This window comes from Athene noctua, chromosome 11, assembly GCF_965140245.1.
Source record: "Athene noctua chromosome 11, bAthNoc1.hap1.1, whole genome shotgun sequence".
Taxonomy (NCBI): Eukaryota; Metazoa; Chordata; class Aves; order Strigiformes; family Strigidae; genus Athene; species Athene noctua.
In genome coordinates this window covers 887,510-906,435 of record NC_134047.1, presented here as the reverse complement: position 1 = coordinate 906,435, position 18,926 = coordinate 887,510, and the positions used below count along the sequence as shown (strand labels likewise).

The window sequence follows — 18,926 nt, the reverse complement described above, 5'->3', positions numbered from 1 at the left end:
GTCCAGAAAGCCAGAGGAGCAGCAGGGCTCTGCAGAGGGGCTGGGCTCCAGCACACCCCCCTGCTCACCCCCCCCATCTCTCCCCCCACCTCTCAGGCTTAATGCCTGTTCCTGATCAGCACCTCTTGGCTCTGGTGACCGGCACCCTCTGAAGCACCACTCTGAGGCGTTTCATCAGATTGAACCCCCCCAGCCCAAATCACCACAGAGAGCAGAGAATATTAAACGTGTCACTTCTTTCACACCTGAAGTACAAATAAAGGGCTAAGATTCACTTTCCCTGGGGTAACCTGACAGATAAACCCCGCAGACACAACAGACCCCGACAGACAGCAAAACCCCACTGAGTTCAAGGTAAAAGGACAAGCACAGTCACACATCAGAACGTCTGGACAGCCCCAGATGTGACCACAAATATTTTTTTTTTTTTAAAGAAATTCAGAACCATGAAAAAGTTTGGGGTTTTTAGACCAAAGCTCTCCCCTTCCCCACGGATCCCACACTCCCCCTGCAGGGAAATGGGCCCAGTCCCTGCACTCACCCACTGCTGGGCCGGAGCCACCACCACGAGTGCTGGGGCTGCTGGGGCTGGTGCCCCCTTTGCAGGAGAGAAATTCAGTCACCACCCAGAACAAAGGGAGTGTTTGAAAAGGAGCAGTTCCCACTTGCTGGGTGAACCAACCTGTGTGTGGGATATCCTTCAGGGGAGACCATCGAGAGCTGGAGGCCTCCTGCCTAGGCCGCCTCCCCGGAGACCATAGAGCCCTGGCAGAGTGTGGCAGGAAGTAGGCCCTGTGGGGGCCAGGGGCACCCCCGGGGGGCTCCAGCACCTTGTTCCCCCCCAGCACCTGCCCACACTCCTGCCTGTGCCGTGAGGGGTAATTGTGGTCCCGGGGGGATTATTGGGGGGGGTGTTATTGGGGTTCTGTGGGAGTTGTGGGGGTTATTGAGGTCCTGGGGGGGTTATTGGGGTCCTAGAGGGAGTGTAATGGAGTCGGGGCGGGGGGGAGCTGGAGGGGTTTGGGAGGGTTATTGGGGTCCTCGGGGGTGTCTTGATGGAGATATTGGTGTCCGAGGTGGGAGGATTGGGGACATCCTGGAGGGGGTTCTGGGAGAGCTATTGGGGTCCTGGGTGTGTGTCTTGAGGAAGGTATTGGGGTCTGGGGCAGTGTCTTGGTGCTTGGGGGTGTTCTTGGGGTCATGGGGGAGCTGAGGGGGTTATTAGTGTGTGTGGGGGGGCAGTGTCTAATGGACACCTGGGGGCAGTTTCTGGGGGAGATATTTGGTTCCTGGGGACAGTAATGGGGTGCAAGAAGGGTCCAGTGGGGGCTTATGGAGTCCTGGGGGGGATCTGGTGGGGGTGATATTGGGGTCCTGGGGTCTCCTGGAGGGGTAATGGGGATTTAGGGGAGTCCTGGGGGTGGGCTGGTAGGGTCCCGGGGAGATATTTGAGGTCTTAGGGGGTAAAATGGAGAACTGGGGGGCCAGTAGGATCTGCGGGGGCACTAATGAGGTTGGAGGGGGGGAGGTTGAGGGTGTTTTGGAGGAACCTGGTGGTGTCAGATGCAGTTTGGGTGGGTTGCAGGGGGCATTTGGGATTCCTGCAGGTCCCAGGGGTACCTTTCCCCTCCCCAGTGGGTGCTGCTGCCCCAGGGGTACCCCGAGAGCGTCAGCCCCGACTCCCTCCAGTACCAGTGCTGGGACGCCGTGGGGGTGGGGGACGGCGCCTCCACCATCACTGGGGCCACCCTCACCTGGGTGCTGCACGGTGAGTTCCCCCGATGCCAAACCCCCCCTTTTCACCCCAAAATGGCCCTTGGTCTCCAGATCAATGTTTGACCACCAAATTCCCCAGGTTTACCCCAGAATTTCTGTTTGACCCGATTCGCAGAAACAGACTCTACAACTGGAATAGAGTTATACAGCAGGTACGTTTACTCTGGCACTGGGGTGCAAGGGGATTTCTCCACAAAGCTTGCACCCCAACAGCACATTTTACCAGAAACTGATAGAGTGTGGATATCCATATTCATTGGGTTACGTAACACAAACATCCATATGCATGAGTGAGGCTGGGTTAGTTCTAGAGGCTGGTGTCAGCAGCCGATGTTTTGTTTGCACCAGCCCATTGCCTCCTGGTGGGTGTCTCTGGGGGTCTGTTGGAGGAAGGCTCACAGTCCTCCTCACCTTGTAGTTTTCCATGGAGCATGTGCAGATTCTCTTAGCCAGTTTCTTGAACAAGAGTGGTTCCTGCTGGTTTACCCTCTCTATCTTATCAAAACCACCAGTATATTGGTTTCTACCGCCCGTACATGGCTATCTATCCACTTCAAAGACTAAACTTGCTAGAAGCCATCTGCTTTCCAAGGACATGTCTCTTATTTTTGCTGAACATTGTAGTTCTTGGTAAGTTTCCACAAAACAGTCAGGGCAAGCAGGATTATTAAGCAATATTCAGAAATCATTACAAGTTGCTATGAATTGCTGTAAGTAAATAAGTTGCATAGCAGGTGATCATTTTCTTGTACCAGTACACTTCTCCCCTGCCCGTGGTTTGAGAATGAGTCAGCTGTATCAGAAAGCAAGGTTGTCCCTAGGAGCCTTTCTTTAAATCTTAGGTCTAGTAAGGGGGAGGAAGAGGAAGGGGCAGCCTGAAAGCGAAGGCAGTTGATGTGGAAAGTCTTCTGTCAGCGCCTTTGCCATGGTGTCCCTCTGGATGCACGTTAGGGCCTCTAGTTCATTCTCCCCTGGTCCTGTTCCTCTCTGGCCACTATGCCTAATATGGAACTTCTAATCTAGGTGGAAAAGTGTAAAGGTTTTGACTTACATTTTGTGTAAGCTTTTTTTCAAGAAAATAAAAGATACACTTACTTCTTAAGTCAAGGACACATTTGTGTCCTGAATGGTTTTTGGTTTGTGGTGTTTTGTGTGGTTTTGGTTTTTGGTTTGATGGTTTGGCTTTTTTTTTTTTTTCTCTTCCATGCTTTAAAATATGAAATAAAGAACAGTAACCAGTAAAACTAAATCTGTTATTCATTTAGTCAGTGCTATGGCTAAATCTTTCTTGTCTTTTCCAGCTATCCTTGTTTAAATAATAAATCACTGCACCATAAGTAAAGTGAAGACTTTCAAATTTCGTTTAACTTCCTTTTTTTCAGGACTATGCTAAAGCACAGAACTTGGCTCTTCATGCTTGCCATAATACAAAAGTTGAAGCAATGCAGGCAGAGGGTTGTTATCAGCTGGCTAAGTCTTTTCATGTACAGGTAGGGCCATTTTCAAGTTGAGATTACACTTAAAAATCTGTTTTATGAAAGTTCTAAGTGTGAAAACACTACCTGTTCTTTGATCCTTCTTTTTCATTAGGGAGATTATGATCAAGCTTTCCAGTATTATTACCAGGCCAGTCAGTTTGCCTCGTCTTCTTTTGTACTTCCATTTTTTGGATTGGGTCAAATGTACATTTATCGAGGGGACAAAGAGAATGCGTCACAATGCTTTGAAAAAGTTCTGAAAGCCTATCCAAACAATTGTGAGACTCTGAAAATCCTTGGATGTCTTTATGCGGCTTCAGAAGACCAGGAGAAACGGGATATTGCAAAGGTGAGTTTTGCTTCTGCCAGCATCATGCTTTTACATCCGACAGTAGAACTTAGAAATCAGACTCGAAATCAGACTGTACCTGAAGCTACATGAAACTCAGGGTTACTTGGCTGTAGATACGGCTGCCATGAGAGATCCTCTGAGCTGTGGAGAGTCACAACTTCTCGACAGAACTGAGACTCCTACGGGGCTGTGGCTAAAGCAAGTCCCAGAACTGCGAGGAGCCCCAGCCTCACCTTTGTATTTGGCACTGTGCAAAGGGCAGAATTCCTCACATGTATGTTATAATTCTCTGAAGATGGTAAGTTAGCTAATGTTTTCCTGAAGGCAGCAAATTAGCTAGTGAGTTTCATAAAACACTTGTCTTAGCTTCTCTGGAAGGACGATGTTATGCTTTTTTTTTTTTTTTTAAATGACTGTGTGTTTTAATGTAGTGTTGGGTAACTAAATACAAAAGGTGTTGGACATCATTTTTCTTGCCGCTCATGTTGCTGTAATAGTTTCTGCTTCTCTAACACTTTAAGCAGGTTTATGTTCTACAGAAAAATTCATTAATGAAGGAAGGAAACTAATGCAATTTTTTTGGTGACAAAATTGTGCAGGTGTTTAAGATGTTTTCTTTTGCAGTGAGGTATATCTGTCTAGTGTTAAGGTTAATACCTTCACTCTTTCTTTTGATTGTTTTCATATTTTTTTAAACAGTTTGTGCGTCCGCAAAGAGGCATAATTATTTTTTGCTGTTTTTCAGGGTCATCTAAAGAAAGTCACGGAACCGTGTCCTGAAGACGTAGAGGCATGGGTTGAGCTCGCCCAAATTCTAGAACAGACTGATATACAGGTGTTATTAATACACACCTGGCAAATTATGTGTGTGCTTCTCACAAGAGCACAGAGAGCTCATTCTCTTCTTTCTTTTATCCACGTTCTCTCCCTGTGTAAAGGGTGCACTCTCAGCCTATGGTACAGCCACACGCATTCTGCGAGAGGAAGTACATGCTGACGTCCCACCAGAGATTGTGAATAATGTGGGTTCTCTGCACTTCAGGCTGGGAAACCGAGGAGAAGCAAAGGTGTGTTACTACTCAAAGTTTGAACTGAGTTTCTTGATCACCTAGAAGTTTTCCTTGAAGAATATTCTAGAGTCCTTTATTCCTTTTTTTCTTTTTATACTTTAGACATACTTTTTGGCATCGCTGGATTGTGCAAAAGCAGAAGCTGAACATGATGAGCATTATTACAACGCTATCGCTGTAACAGCGAACTATATAACCTTGCCAAAATCTATGAGGTGATGTCTGAACTTCATGAAGTGGAAAAACTCCATTAAAACATTTTAAGAGAACATCCGAATTACGCTGATTGTAAGAAACGTTTGGTACTTTAGTTTCACAGTCCTCCTTTTAATACCAAAACTCTTCCCATTGACAGTGTCTTCGGGTCACCTTCTATCTGTCTTTGCTTCTTTTCAGAGTAGTTTTGGGGGTTACCTACATGCTATTTCTCTACCTTCTTCTTTTTTTAAGGCCTGCATCATCCTTATAGTCTACTATTCAGCTTTAAGCCTTCTAATTCTTGGTAAATCATACTGTACTCCAAAACTCTAGCAAAATTAGCTTATCTAGACTTGCATGCCTTTGCTTACTTGCGCCCCACCCCTAACAAAGCCTTAGTACCTCAGCCCTCGGGTGCAATCAAGGCCATCCACTTGATACACCCAGGCTTTGCAACCCTGCCTGTGTGGGTGGAAGTAGAGACCCTCTGGGAGAATCATTTTATCTTGGACCTTGGCCCTCCTCCAGGGAAGAAGAGCTGTTGAGGGTGTTAGCACAGCTTCTATGGCACATCCTGGTTTTCCTCCTCACTCTGCTTTTCCTCTTGCCCTCAAGTAGCGGACCTGTGGTATTTGCTGCAAAGGCAGGGTGGTAGCCCTTGCTCAGCAAGCTGCAGCACACAGCATGCCCCAGCCTCATCTACAGCCTTTCCCCAGTTTGTTTTCTGTTGTTGCCTGCTAACTGATACTCTTCCTAAAGACTGTGGAGAGGGGAGAGCTGTTTGAAGTGATAAGAGAGAGTTATGTAACTGGTGTATCCTCTTTTCTTTGGGGTTTCCCAATCATCTTTAACTTATGAAACTAATGAAAAACATTCACATTACTTTAACTGTCAGAAATCTACAATTTCTGTATCACCACTGTGGATGGACATTCCTCTTCACAGGGTGTGTCTCACGGTGAATAGGGTATGAAAGGTGTCTCGATGTTTGCTGTCCTTGGCAGACCAAGAAAAAGATTGCTTTTGAAATTCATGCATGGCCAATATTTTATTTGTTTGAGATAACTTTAATCTGTTTCCTGATTTTAATTTTCTTTTCCATTTCTGTTTTTAGGCGACTTGCGCTTGGGAGCTATGGCTAGGGATAAAGGGAATTTTTATGAGGCTTCTGATTGGTTTAAAGAAGTACTTTGGATAAATCTGGTTTGTAACCCTTTAAGTGTTTACAGTTAAAACACTTGAAATGCGACCTCCAAATTTTGTTTTCCTTTTGTTACGTTTTGATTTTGTTCACATAAACTAGGGGAAGAAGAAAAAACTACTGTAATCTGCTGTCTGTGTGTTTTGTTGTTCTTTTTTAAAATATAGAATTCTATTTAAGAAAAATAGTGTTTTATACTTGAAAAAGTAACCTTGCAAGGGAAAATGATACTTTTGCAAATTACAGTGAATTTTTATTTAGGACCATCCGGATGCTTGGTCTCTGATTGGCAGTCTTCATCTGGCTAAACAAGAATGGGGTCCAGCACAGAAGAAATTTGAAAGGATATTGAAACAGCCCTCCACACAAAATGATACTTACGCCATGCTGGCTCTTGGCAACATCTGGTTCCAGACGCTACATCAACCGGCAAGGGACAGAGAAAAGGTAATGGGCGTCTGTCTGCCCTGTGTGTGGTTTTATTTATTTAACTTTTGCAGGCTCTTAGCTACTCAGAGCCTTTCCCGATGCCTATTTGGCATCTTGTAGTCCGTCAAACTTCTGGGTAGATCCTTAATACCCCATTATAGACATGAGGGATCAACTGAGGTACTTCATTCTGCGGGAGAAGCGTCATGAAGACCGTGCATTAGCGATCTACAAGCAAGTACTCAGAAGTGATCCAACGAATGTGTATGCTGCTGATGGCATAGGTGAATATTAGACTCTAATTTTCCTTCAGAGGTGATGATATTCTTATGTTTCATGCTTTAGTATAGAATTGTTTTTGCAGGGCCTGAATGCTACGTAGTGGAGCACAGGAAGGAATGTCTTTCGTGTGCAACTATGTCCCTTAGTTTTTAATGGGGAACTTCATTCCGGCAATGTTTTCTTGTTTTCTTCGGTAAGAGTACATGGTACTTGAACCTGGAAGCTTACACTGTAAATATTACTCTCCCCTTAGGAGCTGTCTTGGCACATAAAGGATATTTCCATGAAGCTTGTGAAGTTTTTACCCAAATGAGAGAGGCAACAGCCAATATCAGTGATGTGTGGCTGAATTTGGCACATATCTACGTAGAACAGAAACAGTACATCAGTGCTGTGCAGATGGTAACATCTCTAAATTGAACTAAACAATATGTTGGGTTAGATGACTTCTGGGTGTTTCGCTGCTGTCATAGCAGCTGTGAAAGTTTCTGAATAATATTTTAACAAGTTAGGTCTGTTTCTAGCATGCTGTTAGCTGTCAAGTCTCGATTTAAAACCAAACTGCCAAATGTGGGTAAGGGGTAACAAAGCAACTAGCATTTGTACACTTTTTTTCCTTTTTTTTTTTTTTTTTTAGTTAGCAGAGTTAAAACTTCATTGGGTTAGAATTTTGTTCTCAATTAATTTTCAGTGAGAGAGGTTTCAGTCAGCATAGTTAACTGTATGTAATTTACATTCAGATGTTACTGAAGAAAGTAAATGCAATTTGTTGCTGAGATTTTTTTAATAGCAACAGTTTTTGTTCTTGAAAATGACTGCATAAGTAATAATCGGAGCTGTCTGAAAACGTGTGCCATGATTTCTTTCACCAAAGTTAGTATCACAAGGTAATTCATGTTGGAGAAATTGGTTGAGGTCATCTAGTTCAACCTGCTCAAGCAAGCTAACTTCCAAATGTCAACCTATTCTAACCAAATTCCCTCAATTAGTGGATGAAAGGCATACAAGTAAGCTGAAACAAAAGCGTACGCTGAACAGGACAGAAGCTAAGAACAAAATTCATTGAGAGTGGGTCCACACTGAGGCTCAGAAATACTTATCTCAAAGGAATCTTGAAGCTTTTTGTGATGGTCACAAGGAAGAGATACGGGGCCTTTCTTGTCTGATCAAGACCTCAGTAGTCCCTGTCCTCCAGTGAACTCCTGTTAAAAAGCTTTGGTCACACAATCACATTTATCCTGTTGTGTTTGAATTACAGTAGGAAGCTGGGTATCATTTTCACCTTTTGATTTGTCAGAAAAACGTTGTACTCATCTGCCTGTATATTTCACTACAGCTGTTAGCAGAAATGTGTTTATTTCCTGCGGTGTTGTATTGTTCCCTGGGTTGTGCTATGCAGGCAGCACAAGCCACAGTCTGAGACCCATGGCACTGGACTCAAAGGGAGATGAACTGAATAGTCTAGCTTACTACAGCCACAACAGTTATTCTACTGTACTCTACCACAAAGCATACCCACCCAAGGCAGACATAAGCTAAATACAAAAACTTTGACTCTAAAGATGAGTGAAAATTGGGCGCTCACAACAGTGTGATCCAAGAGTAGTGGATCCAAGCATTACAGTTTGGGCAGTTCCTGTACTGAGCTGGAAATAAAAATGACTTTGTATTTCTTACTATTTTGGAGGTTTAGAAAGGGTGAATGATTCCTTGAGAAAAGAGTATGTCAAACAAAAGGTGCTTGTTACTGGAAAGGATACAAGATTTGTAACTGAAGCTTTGATTCTAGACCCACAAAACCTCTAGTAACGAGTCTTCCTTTACACTCCAGAACAACTAGATAGCCCTTGGCATGCCAGGTTATTCAGCTAGGTGGACAAAACCAATATGTTGCTGAGTTATCTGAAAGGTGTGGATTTTTTTTTAATTAATTGCATCAGATACATGGCATTACTACATTAAATATGCTTCAATTTATAAAATATCTTGTATGAATAAAGAAAATAGATTTCATATCATATAGCGGAGAATAATTGAGTGCACTTAAAATAAGTCGTGCTTGTTGGACTTACTTTGCAAGTACCACCTATTGTAACGATTCTATTGTATTTTAAGACCTAGAGAGCCTCCTGGACTGCTGTCAGTTTCCAGGAAAATCAGGTACTTGCTACAGACCAGCAGAAAGACTTTTCTGATCAGTGAAAAGGAGGCGTCTATGTAGCATGACACACTTTAAAAAGCGAAAGGCATATTAGCAGTAATGCTTTTTAGGAATAGAAACGCTTACTGGAGTTAGGTTAAATAAGTAACGATTATCACCTCTTGTTTTGATATTTTTTCCTTTTTTTTTTTTTTTTTTTTTTTTTCCATTTCAATATGAACACTGCCTCCGAAAGTTCTGTAAGTATCAAAATGCTGAAGTATTACTATATTTGGCCTGGGCACTCTTCAAATGTGGGAAATTACAGGAATGCAAACAAACTTTGTTACAGGTACGAACATAAAACATCATCTATCACAGAGTGAAATTACTGTGAGTTGATGCATGTTTGTGTCTCTAAATTCAGTAGTCTTGGATTGAAATAATGGTGCTCACTCTCTGTATGGCGCTTCAGCATACCCCTGTATCACACTGCGGCACATCTTCACAACTTGCTTTTTATTTACAGGCCAGGCACGTAGCGCCAGGGGATGCAGTCCTTACGTATCATACGGCTTCAGTGCTACGAAGACTAGCTACCTGTGTCCTGAAAGATGTAAAAAGCAATCTGAAGGAGATGCTTAATGCTGTGAAAGAGCTGGAGCTAGCCCACAGGTAAAGATGATTTGTTTCTAATCATTAGAATCTATTTTGTTGTTCCCTTGTGGTAAATTTGCAGTATAGATCACAGATCTGGTTAGACAGACCATCATCTCCTGTGAAGCGCTGTATGCAATTCTAGAGTTTCTACTAGGAAAACAAGACTGAGCCTGACAAAACTGTGTATTCAAACTTGCTCAAGAGCCAGTTTTGTTTGGCCACATGGCCAATATGTTTCCCAAAGGGTTTTGTATTACTACGGTGAAGATGTGCTTCTTCCTGGAAAAGCACAGTTAAAAAAAAAAAAAAAAAAAAAAAAAAAAAATTAAAAATTATTCCACTAACTTAATACTTGTTTTTTATGATTTCTTTCAAAACAGCCTATAAGGCTCAAAAGCACATCATTATTATATAAGGCTAGTTAATGACTGGTAGTTCTTGAGAACTAATTTCGCCCTCCTATTGGCAAATAAATCCTAATTACTTCATGTCTTAAGAACAGAAGGAGTTTTGGTGTGTTTGGGATCTTTCAGTTCTCTTTGAAAAAGAAAAAAAAAAAATCTGGACAGAGAACAGTGTGATTAATCTGATCCAACTGTAACCCTCTTCTTCAACCACTTATTCTGCTCCTAGGTATTCCTCCCGTATCTGGTGCTTGCTTTATGCGCTCCTAGCTCTGCTGTTATGTTGAGGATAGATGTTGCCTTTCAGTAATTTTGGCAACTGAAGCCAGCCTTTCACACAAGCAAGCACTTCACAATTCTAGTGCTTTACATCATGCAAACTAAAGATTCAGACACAAATTCTAACTGAAATTCCATTAGCAGCTTGCTGTTACTGTTTTGAGACAGTTGCTTGAAAGCCTTTATTTTTCAGAAGTCTATCACTTTGGAAAATATTTTCCATAATCTAAAACTTCAGCAAGGAATTATTTTCTCCACATGCACAAGAACTTGAGTTCAGTCTAGCACAAAAGTTCTTAATTTAAAATGTCTCTGATGGAGTATGGGAAGAAACTGGCAACCTTGAAAGTTAGGAAGTCGTTTTCTTTAAATTAACTGAAGAAACTGTTTTCAAGACACTGATCATCACAGCTTGCGCATCGACTTGAAGGTTTGTTGTATTCGTGAGGGCCTGTCAGACAGCTAGGTTCCAGGAGGGTGTTCTGGAAGGTCTTGTAAAACATGAGTTTTCCTTCCTTTCCTGATGCTGGATTCAAGCAATTAAGCTGTGACAGACAAGGAATAAATCTGCGGGCATCAGCAATGTACTTACTGCTAGGAGCAGTAAATGAAATCTTAGAAGTCTCTTTAGAATTTTTCAGGGGGTTTGTTCTGCTCTAGAGGGGTTTGAGAATGTTTTAATTTTGGAGAACTCTGAATGTGCATTTCTACTGTTGTATTCAAAGGGGCTGCACACAGCCAAAACTGGTGAGATGTACTCATCTGTTGAGTTTGAGAAGATTGTAATTCAGGAGTAAATGCTTTGGTTTAAGGCAAAATGACAGTAAATATATAAGTAATGCCATATTTGCTTAGTTTTGTTGTTTTTTCCTCCAGGGTTGCTGAAAACAGGTTTCAGATGGATGGTTTTAAACAAACGGTGGTTGAAGGGGGTTTTTTAGTTGTTTGTGGTTTTGTTTTTTTCCTTTATCTTTGAATCTCATCAGTTTACTGAAGGGACATCATGCTACAGAGTGTTGGTGTTGGTAGCCCAACAAGCTACTCAGGAATGTGAATGCAGAAGCCATTCCTATCTGAAGTCGTCCCAGGCTGTTGCTGCTGAAGCACTGAGCTTGCTGTTGGGGTTCTGTGGGAGTTGTGGGGGTTATCGGGGTCCTGGGGGAGGGGTATTTGGGTCCTAGAGGGAGCGTAATGGAGTCAGGGTGGGGCGGGAAGGGGGATGTTCTGGAGGGGTTTGGGAGGTTTACTGGGGTCCTGGGGGTGTCTTGGGGGAGGCATTGGGGTCTGGAGGAGGGTCTTGGTGCTCAGGGGGTGTTAATTGGGGTCCTGGGGGAGTTGAGGGTGTTATTAGTGTCCGGGGGGGCAGTGTCTAATAGGCTCCTGGGGGCAGTTTCTGGGGGAGATATTGGGGTCCTGGAGACAGTAATGGGGTGCAAGAAGGGTCCAGAGGGGGGTCACTGGGGTCCTGGGGTGGATCTTGTGGAGGATATTGGGGTCCTGGGGATATATTGGGGAGGCTAACGGCACTCAGTGGAGTCCTGGGGGTGGGCTGGTAGGGTCCCGGGGAGATATCTGGCATCTTGGGGGGTAAAGTGGAGAAGTGGGGGCCAATAGGATCTGGGGGGGGACAAACACTAATGAGGTTGGGGGGAGGGGGGGGCGCTGAGGGTGTTTTGGAGGGACCTGGCCGTGGCAATGCAGTTTGGGTGGGTTGCACGGGGGATTTGGGATTCCTGGGGGTCCCAGGGGTACCTGTCCCCCCCCCGGCAGGTGCTGCTGCCCCAGGGGTACCCCGAGAGCGTCAGCCCCGACCCCCTCCAGTACCAGTGCTGGGACGCCGTGGGGGCGGGGGACGGCGCCTCCACCATCACTGGGGCCACCCTCACCTGGGTGCTGCACGGTGAGTTCCCCGGATCCCACCGCCCCCCCCCTTTTCACCCCAAAATGGCCCTTGGTCCCCAGATCTGTGTGTAATCCCCAGAACCACAGTTTTGCCCCAATATTTCTCCACTGACCCCCAAAACCATTTTTGCGCCCCAAATTTCCCACTTTGAACCGGTGTTCCCACTTTGCCCCCAAATCAGCCTCAGCACCCTCAAAACTCTTACATTTCATCCCCAAAATCTATCTTGAAAGTCAAAACCGCATAGTGTGACTCCAAAATCTGTTCTAGCAACCCCAAGAGCCTTCCAGTTTCACTCTAAAATCTTTCTTGGACACCAAATTCCCCGTTTTACCCCAAAATGTTCTAGTTTGACTGCCAAATCTCCCACATTCTCCCCAAAACCCCTCTTGGATCCAGAGAATCCCCCAGTTCGACGCCATAAATTACTCCAGCACCCCCAAACCCCGCCAGTTTCATCCCCAAACCCCCAGTTTGACCCCAAAACATCCCTGTATGCAAAATCCCTTTTTCCCCCCCTGTAACCCAAATTCCCCCATTTCACCCCAAATCCGCCATACCTGCAATTGCCCCTTTTCACCCCAAACTCCACCATGGCCCAGATCCCTCAGTTTCATCCCAAACCCCATGTTCCCCAAATCTCTCAGTTTCTCTCCAAAATTCCTGCCATGCCCCAAATCTTCCAACTTCATCCCAAAACGTTTTTGTCCCAAATCCACCAATTTCACCACAAAACTCCCTTGTCTGTGGGCACTCAGGGAGCTCTGGGGGCGGGGTCTGTAGCACAGTTGGGGTGTCGAGATTTATCGGGCTCCCCGTGCCCCTGGTGACCTTATCCCCCCTTTCGGTGCCCCCAGGGCAGGAGAAGGAGGGGCCCTTGCTGGAGGGGACCCCGCCGTGCCCACGAGCTCTGGGCGGAGCAGCAGCTCTGCTACAGGGAGATCCCCGAGGCCTGCGTGGGCTCCTGCCAGGCCAAAGACGCTGCGAGTGTCCCCCCGTGTCCCCAAAACCTCAGGGGGTCCCCACCCCATTTTTTGGGGACATCGTGATGTCCCCAGCTCAACACTCACCTCTAGGGTCGGTGGCCTCTCTCTCTCCTGAGGTGGCCGCACATCCCTGCGTGCCCGCGGCTGGAACCAGAGGGGCTCTGCCACCCCCACACGTGTGCTGCTGCCCGGAGCCGTTCTGTTCTGTGGCGTCCGAGGTTTGGGAAGGCCCTGGCGGCAGAGGGCTGCGGAGGGCAGGGGGCAGTGAACTCCCCGCAGGGGCTGTGGTGCCCGGCTGGGTGATTCCTGCTGGCCGAGGGCAGGCAGTGCTGGGGGCGTGGCCTTCTGGTGGGCGGGCCCATCCCCAGAGCCCCGCCCACTGTTCGTTAGCTGCCCGTCGGGGTCTGGCCGTTGGTCCGTTGGAGCCACCGGCCCCAGCGCCGGCAGCACGGAGCTGTGCTGGCCCGGAGCGGCGCTGGGAGGAGGCAGGGTCTGGCCGAGCGGCGCTGACCGGGCTCCGGCAACCCGCTTCCCGTCCTCGCTGTCCCCGGCTGGGCCGCGTCCTCGGTGCACAGCGAGGGTCCTCCTGTCCCGGGCAGGATGGGCCAGGCCAACGGCTGCTGCGGCTCCAGGTGGGCTCCCCCCGCGGCTCGGGGACGGGGGGGCACGGCCACGCCCCGCAGCAGCGGCCTTTCTGACGCCCGCCGCGCTCTGCTCCGCAGGGACGCTCTCGCCGACGCAGAGCCGGTGCTGAGCGCAGACGTGCAGCTGACCCGGGGCTGCAAGAGGAGCGAGAGGCGCCTTCTCCTCCTCCAGGGTGAACTGGTGGTCACCAAGCTGCGGTGAGACCCTCCGAGCCCAGCTGCCGTTGCCCCACGCCTGGCCCCGGCACAAGGGCTGGCACACCCTGGCCCCAGGCCCTGGTGCTGGATGCACCAATGCCCGCCCCAAGGGCAGGGGGGGAGCAGGGCTCTGCCCGGGGGGGCACCCCAAGGAGGCCACCTCCAGCTCACTGCCTGCCTCCGCTCTCTGCAGAGGTGGCACCACCCTGCGCCCACAGCTCCGCCTGGCCCTGGACCAGCTGTGGGTGCTGAGCGACGGGAAGGAGGCGGCGTGGGAGGAAGAGGCGGAGGGTGTCGGCAGCCGCGAGGAGAGGAGCTCCCTCCTCTTCCTCTGGCCCAGGGGCTCCTGCACTGCCACTTTCGGGTGAGTCGTGGTGCCACGTCCCCCGGCCGGGCAGGAGAGGTTCCTGTGAAGGGCCTCTGCCCTCCGTGCAGAGCCTGGGCAGGGAGCGGGCAGCACGCCGGCAGGGAGGGATGGGGGGCGTTTCCACGTCCTGCATCCCCTGGTCGCTTTTGGTCCCCAGAAGGGAAGGGCCAAAGCAGCTGCTCTGGCAGCACAGAGGGACCAGGGCTTGGGCAGCGGCTCTGTCCCGCCCCACGGGGCTTCGTCCTGCCCCTGTGTCCTTCCCCACGGGGCAGGGCTGTGCAGGCGCCCGCCTCTGCCCACGGGCTGGGGGGCAGCGGGGCCTGACGCCGTTTCTCCTCTTGCTGCAGCTCCCGGGCGCTGAAGGAGCTGTGGGTGCACACACTGCTGGGGTAAGCTGGGGGGTGCTGCAGGCACAGCCAGATGGGGAACACAGCTTCCCAGCTGGGGAGAGGTGTCCCTGCGGCTGCGGGCGGCTCTCGGGGAGAGCTGCCTGACGAGAGAGAAGAGGCGGCTTGGGGCTCACCCAGCTCTCTCCCTGTCCCTTCCCGGTTCACAGGATACCCGACGGAAGCAAGAAGCCCCGAGTGACCCTTGTCCCTTCACTCAAGCTCCTGGAGAAGGAGCGGAGCCGCCGCCACGCCGTGAGTGTCTCTCTGGCACGGGCACTGTCCCCAGCACTGCTCCTGCAGCCCAGCAGCACAGGCATGGCTGCTCACCTTCTGCCTCTGCTTCTCTCTTGCCCAGTGGAGGCCGTTCAGCACCAGGAGCCTGGAGAAGCTGGTGGAGAGCCAGGCAGAGGTGAGAACGGCTGCCTTTGCCCTTAGGCTGTGCCGGGGTGCAGGGATGGGCGTGCTAGTGGGGGGAGTTTGGGACGATCCCTTGGTGCAATTCCGGGAGTGGGGAAGGTTGAGGAGCCACCAGAAATGCCGGCATATCCTGGCTGGTGGAACTGGGAGGAAACCTGCCACAAGGGGCAGAGGGCCGGGGAGATCAGAGGGTCCCCGCTCTGCCACGCTCAGGCTGCTGGTGCCGGGTTCTTGCAGGCTGATGTCAGGGAAGGGCCTCCGATGGCCCCGTCGAGCAGTGAGGGAGGACTTTGCCGCTCACCAGGTGAGTTTGGGAAAGAAAGGCCCCTCCTGCAAGTGGCTGGGCTGTGCTCACTTGTCCCTTGAGTGTTCCCATGCAGGTTGGGCAGCCTGAGGAAAGACGTCAGATGGAGGAGAAAGGGCAGCACCGGGCAGTGGCCGCTGGATGTGGTTCTGTGTGGACACGGGGCCTCTGCTGCTGCCCACAGCCTGGAGGAGGACAAAGCCAGGGCTGGGCCAGGCTGTCCTGGGGACACGCCGGCTCTCAGGAGCCCCCGAGCCGGAGCTGTTGAGCCGGAGCTGCGGTTCCAGCTGCCGGTCCCTGCCCGTCCTGCCGCACTGCTCAGCACCGTGCTGCAGGCAGGGCAGGGCAGGGCAGGGCAGGCTCTGGGAGCGCTGGCCCAGCAGCATCCTCTGACAGGCTCTTGCTCTCTTTTCCTTTGCAGCAGGAGGAACCAGCAGCAGCAGGAGGAGGAGGAGGGGGCTGCCCTGGCCCTTTGCTCTGTGGCGGAGCCCGGCCACTGCCCCGGCGCCAGGGCAGGCGGGCTCCGGCTGCAGCAGGGCGCTCTTTGGGCAGCCCCTGGCAGCCCTCTGCGGGGAGGATGGCACGCTGCCCCAGCCCATCCAGGTCAGCCACCCTGGCCAGAGGGTCCCCAGCCCTCCCTCTGCAGGCTCCGGAGGGCCAGCGGGTGTCCCCGGGAGCTCTGAGGATGGGGCACTGGGCTCTTCACCCCCAGCACGGAGCCAGCTCTGGGCAGTGCTCTGGCCGCCGCTGCTGGAAGGTGGCTCCTCGGCCACACAACTGTCCTCCTGCCTCTCCCGCAGGAGCTGCTGGCCGTGCTGCAGCAGGAGGGACCATCGACGGAGGGGATATTCCGCAGAGCCGCCAGCGGGACAGCGCTTCGAGAGCTGCGGGAGGCCCTGGACCACGGCGCAGACGTCGACATGGGAAGCCAGCCCGCGCTGCTGCTGGCCGCCATCCTGAAGGTGAGCGCTTCTGCCCTGCGGCTGGAGGAGCTCCCGGCTGGCCCCCAGTGTTCAAAGGCTCACCTGGAGGCCTGGGCCTTGCAGGAATTTCTCCGGAGCATCCCCTGCAAGCTCCTCGTGACCGAGCTCTACGAGGACTGGATGGCGGCGATGCAGAAGGCCAGCAGGGAGGAGAAGATCTGGGAGCTGAGAGCGTGAGTGTGGGCAGCAGCCTGCCTGTTGAGCAGGAGCCCTGACCGCTGGCCCAGAGCACCTGGAAAGCTGCGCTGGCTCCCACCAGCCTCGGGCGACTCTGGGGGACGCTGTGGGCAGCATCTGCTTTAGTAGCGCCGTGTTCCCCTTCCCCCAGGGTGGCCGAGAAGTTGCCCGCAGCCAACCTCCTCCTCCTGAAGAGGCTGCTGTCCCTCCTCCGGCACATCGGCCACCACGCAGCCACCAGCAGGATGGGCTGCAGCAACCTGGCCGTCTGCGTTGGGCCGAACCTGCTGAGCCCAGCCAACGCGGACCAGCTCCCGCTGGAGGCCGTGCTGGAGGTGACACACAAGGTGCGCGTCCCCACCCGCCGGGGCAGCCTTCCCGGCCCACCAGCGCTTGGCTGCGCAGAGGGCTCTGCCGGCCTCCTCCCGCCAGCAAATGCTGTCAGGGTGGCTGCCTGGAGGAGCAGCCCCACAGCCACAGCCTCTGGGCAGGAGCAGGGGGCAGGGGTGGCAAAGGTGCTTGGCCCCTTGTCAGGCAGCGGGGTGGAGACTGACGGTTTGATGCGTGCAGGTGAACGTGCTGGTGGAGTTTCTGGTGGAGAACTGCAGGGAGCTCTTTGAGGAGGAAGCGGGCAGCCTTTCCAGCCCAGCAGACCAGGAGCTGGCAGCCCCCCTGGAGAGATTCAGAGGTGAGAGGGGGGAATGGGGGTTGGCAGCGGCTGGGGCTTGGGGCACCAGAAACCTCTGTGTTCCTTCTGACAGGAACAGGCATCGAGTGTTGTCCTCTGAGCCCCGCTTGTCCTGTGGCCTCTCTTTGGCCACTGCTCTCCAAAGATGAACGTTTTCCTCTGCAGCATGAGCTGAAGCCTGCAGACAGGCCATTGGAGGGCTGACCACAGAAGTGTAGGGCTTTAGGTGGGTGTTGCTTTAGCTCTGTTTGCTTCCAAGAAGTCACCATGTTGCACCTGCTTTTGCTTTCTAGATCTGCATTTGGAAGAGCAAAGTGTCCCTGCAGGCAAAGTGGACACCGAGCGTCGGGCAGAAGCTTTGCTGCATGCACCCCCCTCTCTGCTCGGTGTCCTCACAGGAGCTGGGGGAGATACAGTGGTGGACAGTGAAAGGGGAGAGGTACGTCAGCTCCCCCAACACGGTGACAGCGTGTCTGGGGTAGGAGGGGAGTTTCCGATGAGGCCAAGTCGCTGCTGTGCCTCGGCCTGGCAGTAGAGCTGGTGTGGGTTTGGGTTATTCCTCCGCCCCTGGGGATGATACATAGCAAGGGAAATCGGCACGGTGGTGTCTCCAGTGCACTCGGCAGGAGTTTGATCAGCTAAAGGCCCACAGAAAGGCAGAGAAGAGTAGTTGTCAACTTCAGGGGGGTTTGCTCAGGCCCTATTTTGTCAGAGCTTCCTCAGGGCTGTTTGTGGGGCAGCAGAGGGACTGTGTGAACTGTGGCTGATGCAAACCAGCCCCAGGCATCTCCTCGGGAGAGCTGAGGGACCAATTTAGCAAGAGTCCCTTACCACCCCAGGTCACTCCTTGCCACATGCCATCTGTGACATTTCTGGTTTAGGCACGGCCAGCTTTGCCTCCATCCACCCCCGAGAGCACGGCAGAGTCCCTGGGGCGCAGAGAACTACTGGCCAGGCTTTCCGAGGAACGAAGGTAAAATGAGCTGGCTTTGGTTAAAATCAGCACTGACTCCCGCGGGCTGTGGCTTTCTCTATCTAATCCCACTGTGGGGTGGAAAGATTTTCAGGCTCTGCCCAGGACCAGGAGAAGAAGAGGAGCCGGAAGAGAAGAGCGGCCTGGGGAGAGGAGAGCGACGGCTGCCCGGAAAAGAAGAGGAGGAAGAGGGAAGGTTCTTGTGGGGACGGACCAGCACAGAGCCGCCGGCAGGGGCAGAGGTCGGGCAGCCCAGGTGCGTGCCGGGCTCTGCTGCCCATCTTTCCCCCCTCCCCACACTGCTCTCCGTCAGCCCCAGGCGCTGGCGAGGGGCAGCGAGGTGCCCCGGCGCTGCGCGGGCTCTGGCCATAACTCCCTGGCGGGGCCCGGGGGCTCCCGGCCGAGCCCTGCGGGTGGCACAGGGGCCCTGCGCGTCTCTGCGCGCGCTCGGGGCTCGAGGGGCACTGCCCGGGGGACGAGGCGCCAGAGCCGCCCCGCAGGCAGCGCCAGCAGCAGCTCTGCTCGGGGCGTCAGCAATCCCTCACACACGGTGTTCCCAGAGAGGCAGCACAGCCCTGCCCCTTCCTGCCGCCAGGGACTCACCAGAGCTTTCTGACTCTGCCCTTGC

At 51.5% G+C, this 18,926-nt stretch overlaps 1 protein-coding gene and 1 pseudogene across 1 annotated transcript; both read left to right on the top strand.

The window, feature by feature from the left end:
- The first annotated feature begins 1,468 nt into the window (after window positions 1-1,468).
- Window positions 1,469-14,004, top strand: LOC141964741 (RNA polymerase-associated protein CTR9 homolog; annotated as a pseudogene).
- A 1,430-nt stretch (window positions 14,005-15,434) lies between these two features.
- On the top strand, window positions 15,435-17,495 carry LOC141964740 (T-cell activation Rho GTPase-activating protein-like). Its single transcript, XM_074915444.1, has 7 exons — window positions 15,435-15,477; window positions 15,989-16,080; window positions 16,278-16,439; window positions 16,524-16,633; window positions 16,789-16,984; window positions 17,208-17,325; window positions 17,491-17,495. The coding sequence occupies exons 1-7, from the start codon at window positions 15,435-15,437 to the stop codon at window positions 17,493-17,495; spliced, it is 726 nt and encodes a 241-aa protein (XP_074771545.1).
- Window positions 17,496-18,926: the final 1,431 nt, after the last annotated feature.

What these genes read in the sequence shown, in the direction of transcription:
- LOC141964740 (XM_074915444.1), top strand. Translation starts at nt 15,435, where the DNA reads ATGGCCCCGTCGAGCAGTGAGGGAGGACTTTGCCGCTCACCAG. An exon ending in AGGACTTTGCCGCTCACCAG is followed by an intron (nt 15,478 to 15,988) that starts GTGAGTTTGGGA and finishes CCCCGGCGCCAG; the next exon opens with GGCAGGCGGGCTCCGGCTGC. An exon ending in TGCTGGAGGTGACACACAAG is followed by an intron (nt 16,985 to 17,207) that starts GTGCGCGTCCCC and finishes TGATGCGTGCAG; the next exon opens with GTGAACGTGCTGGTGGAGTT.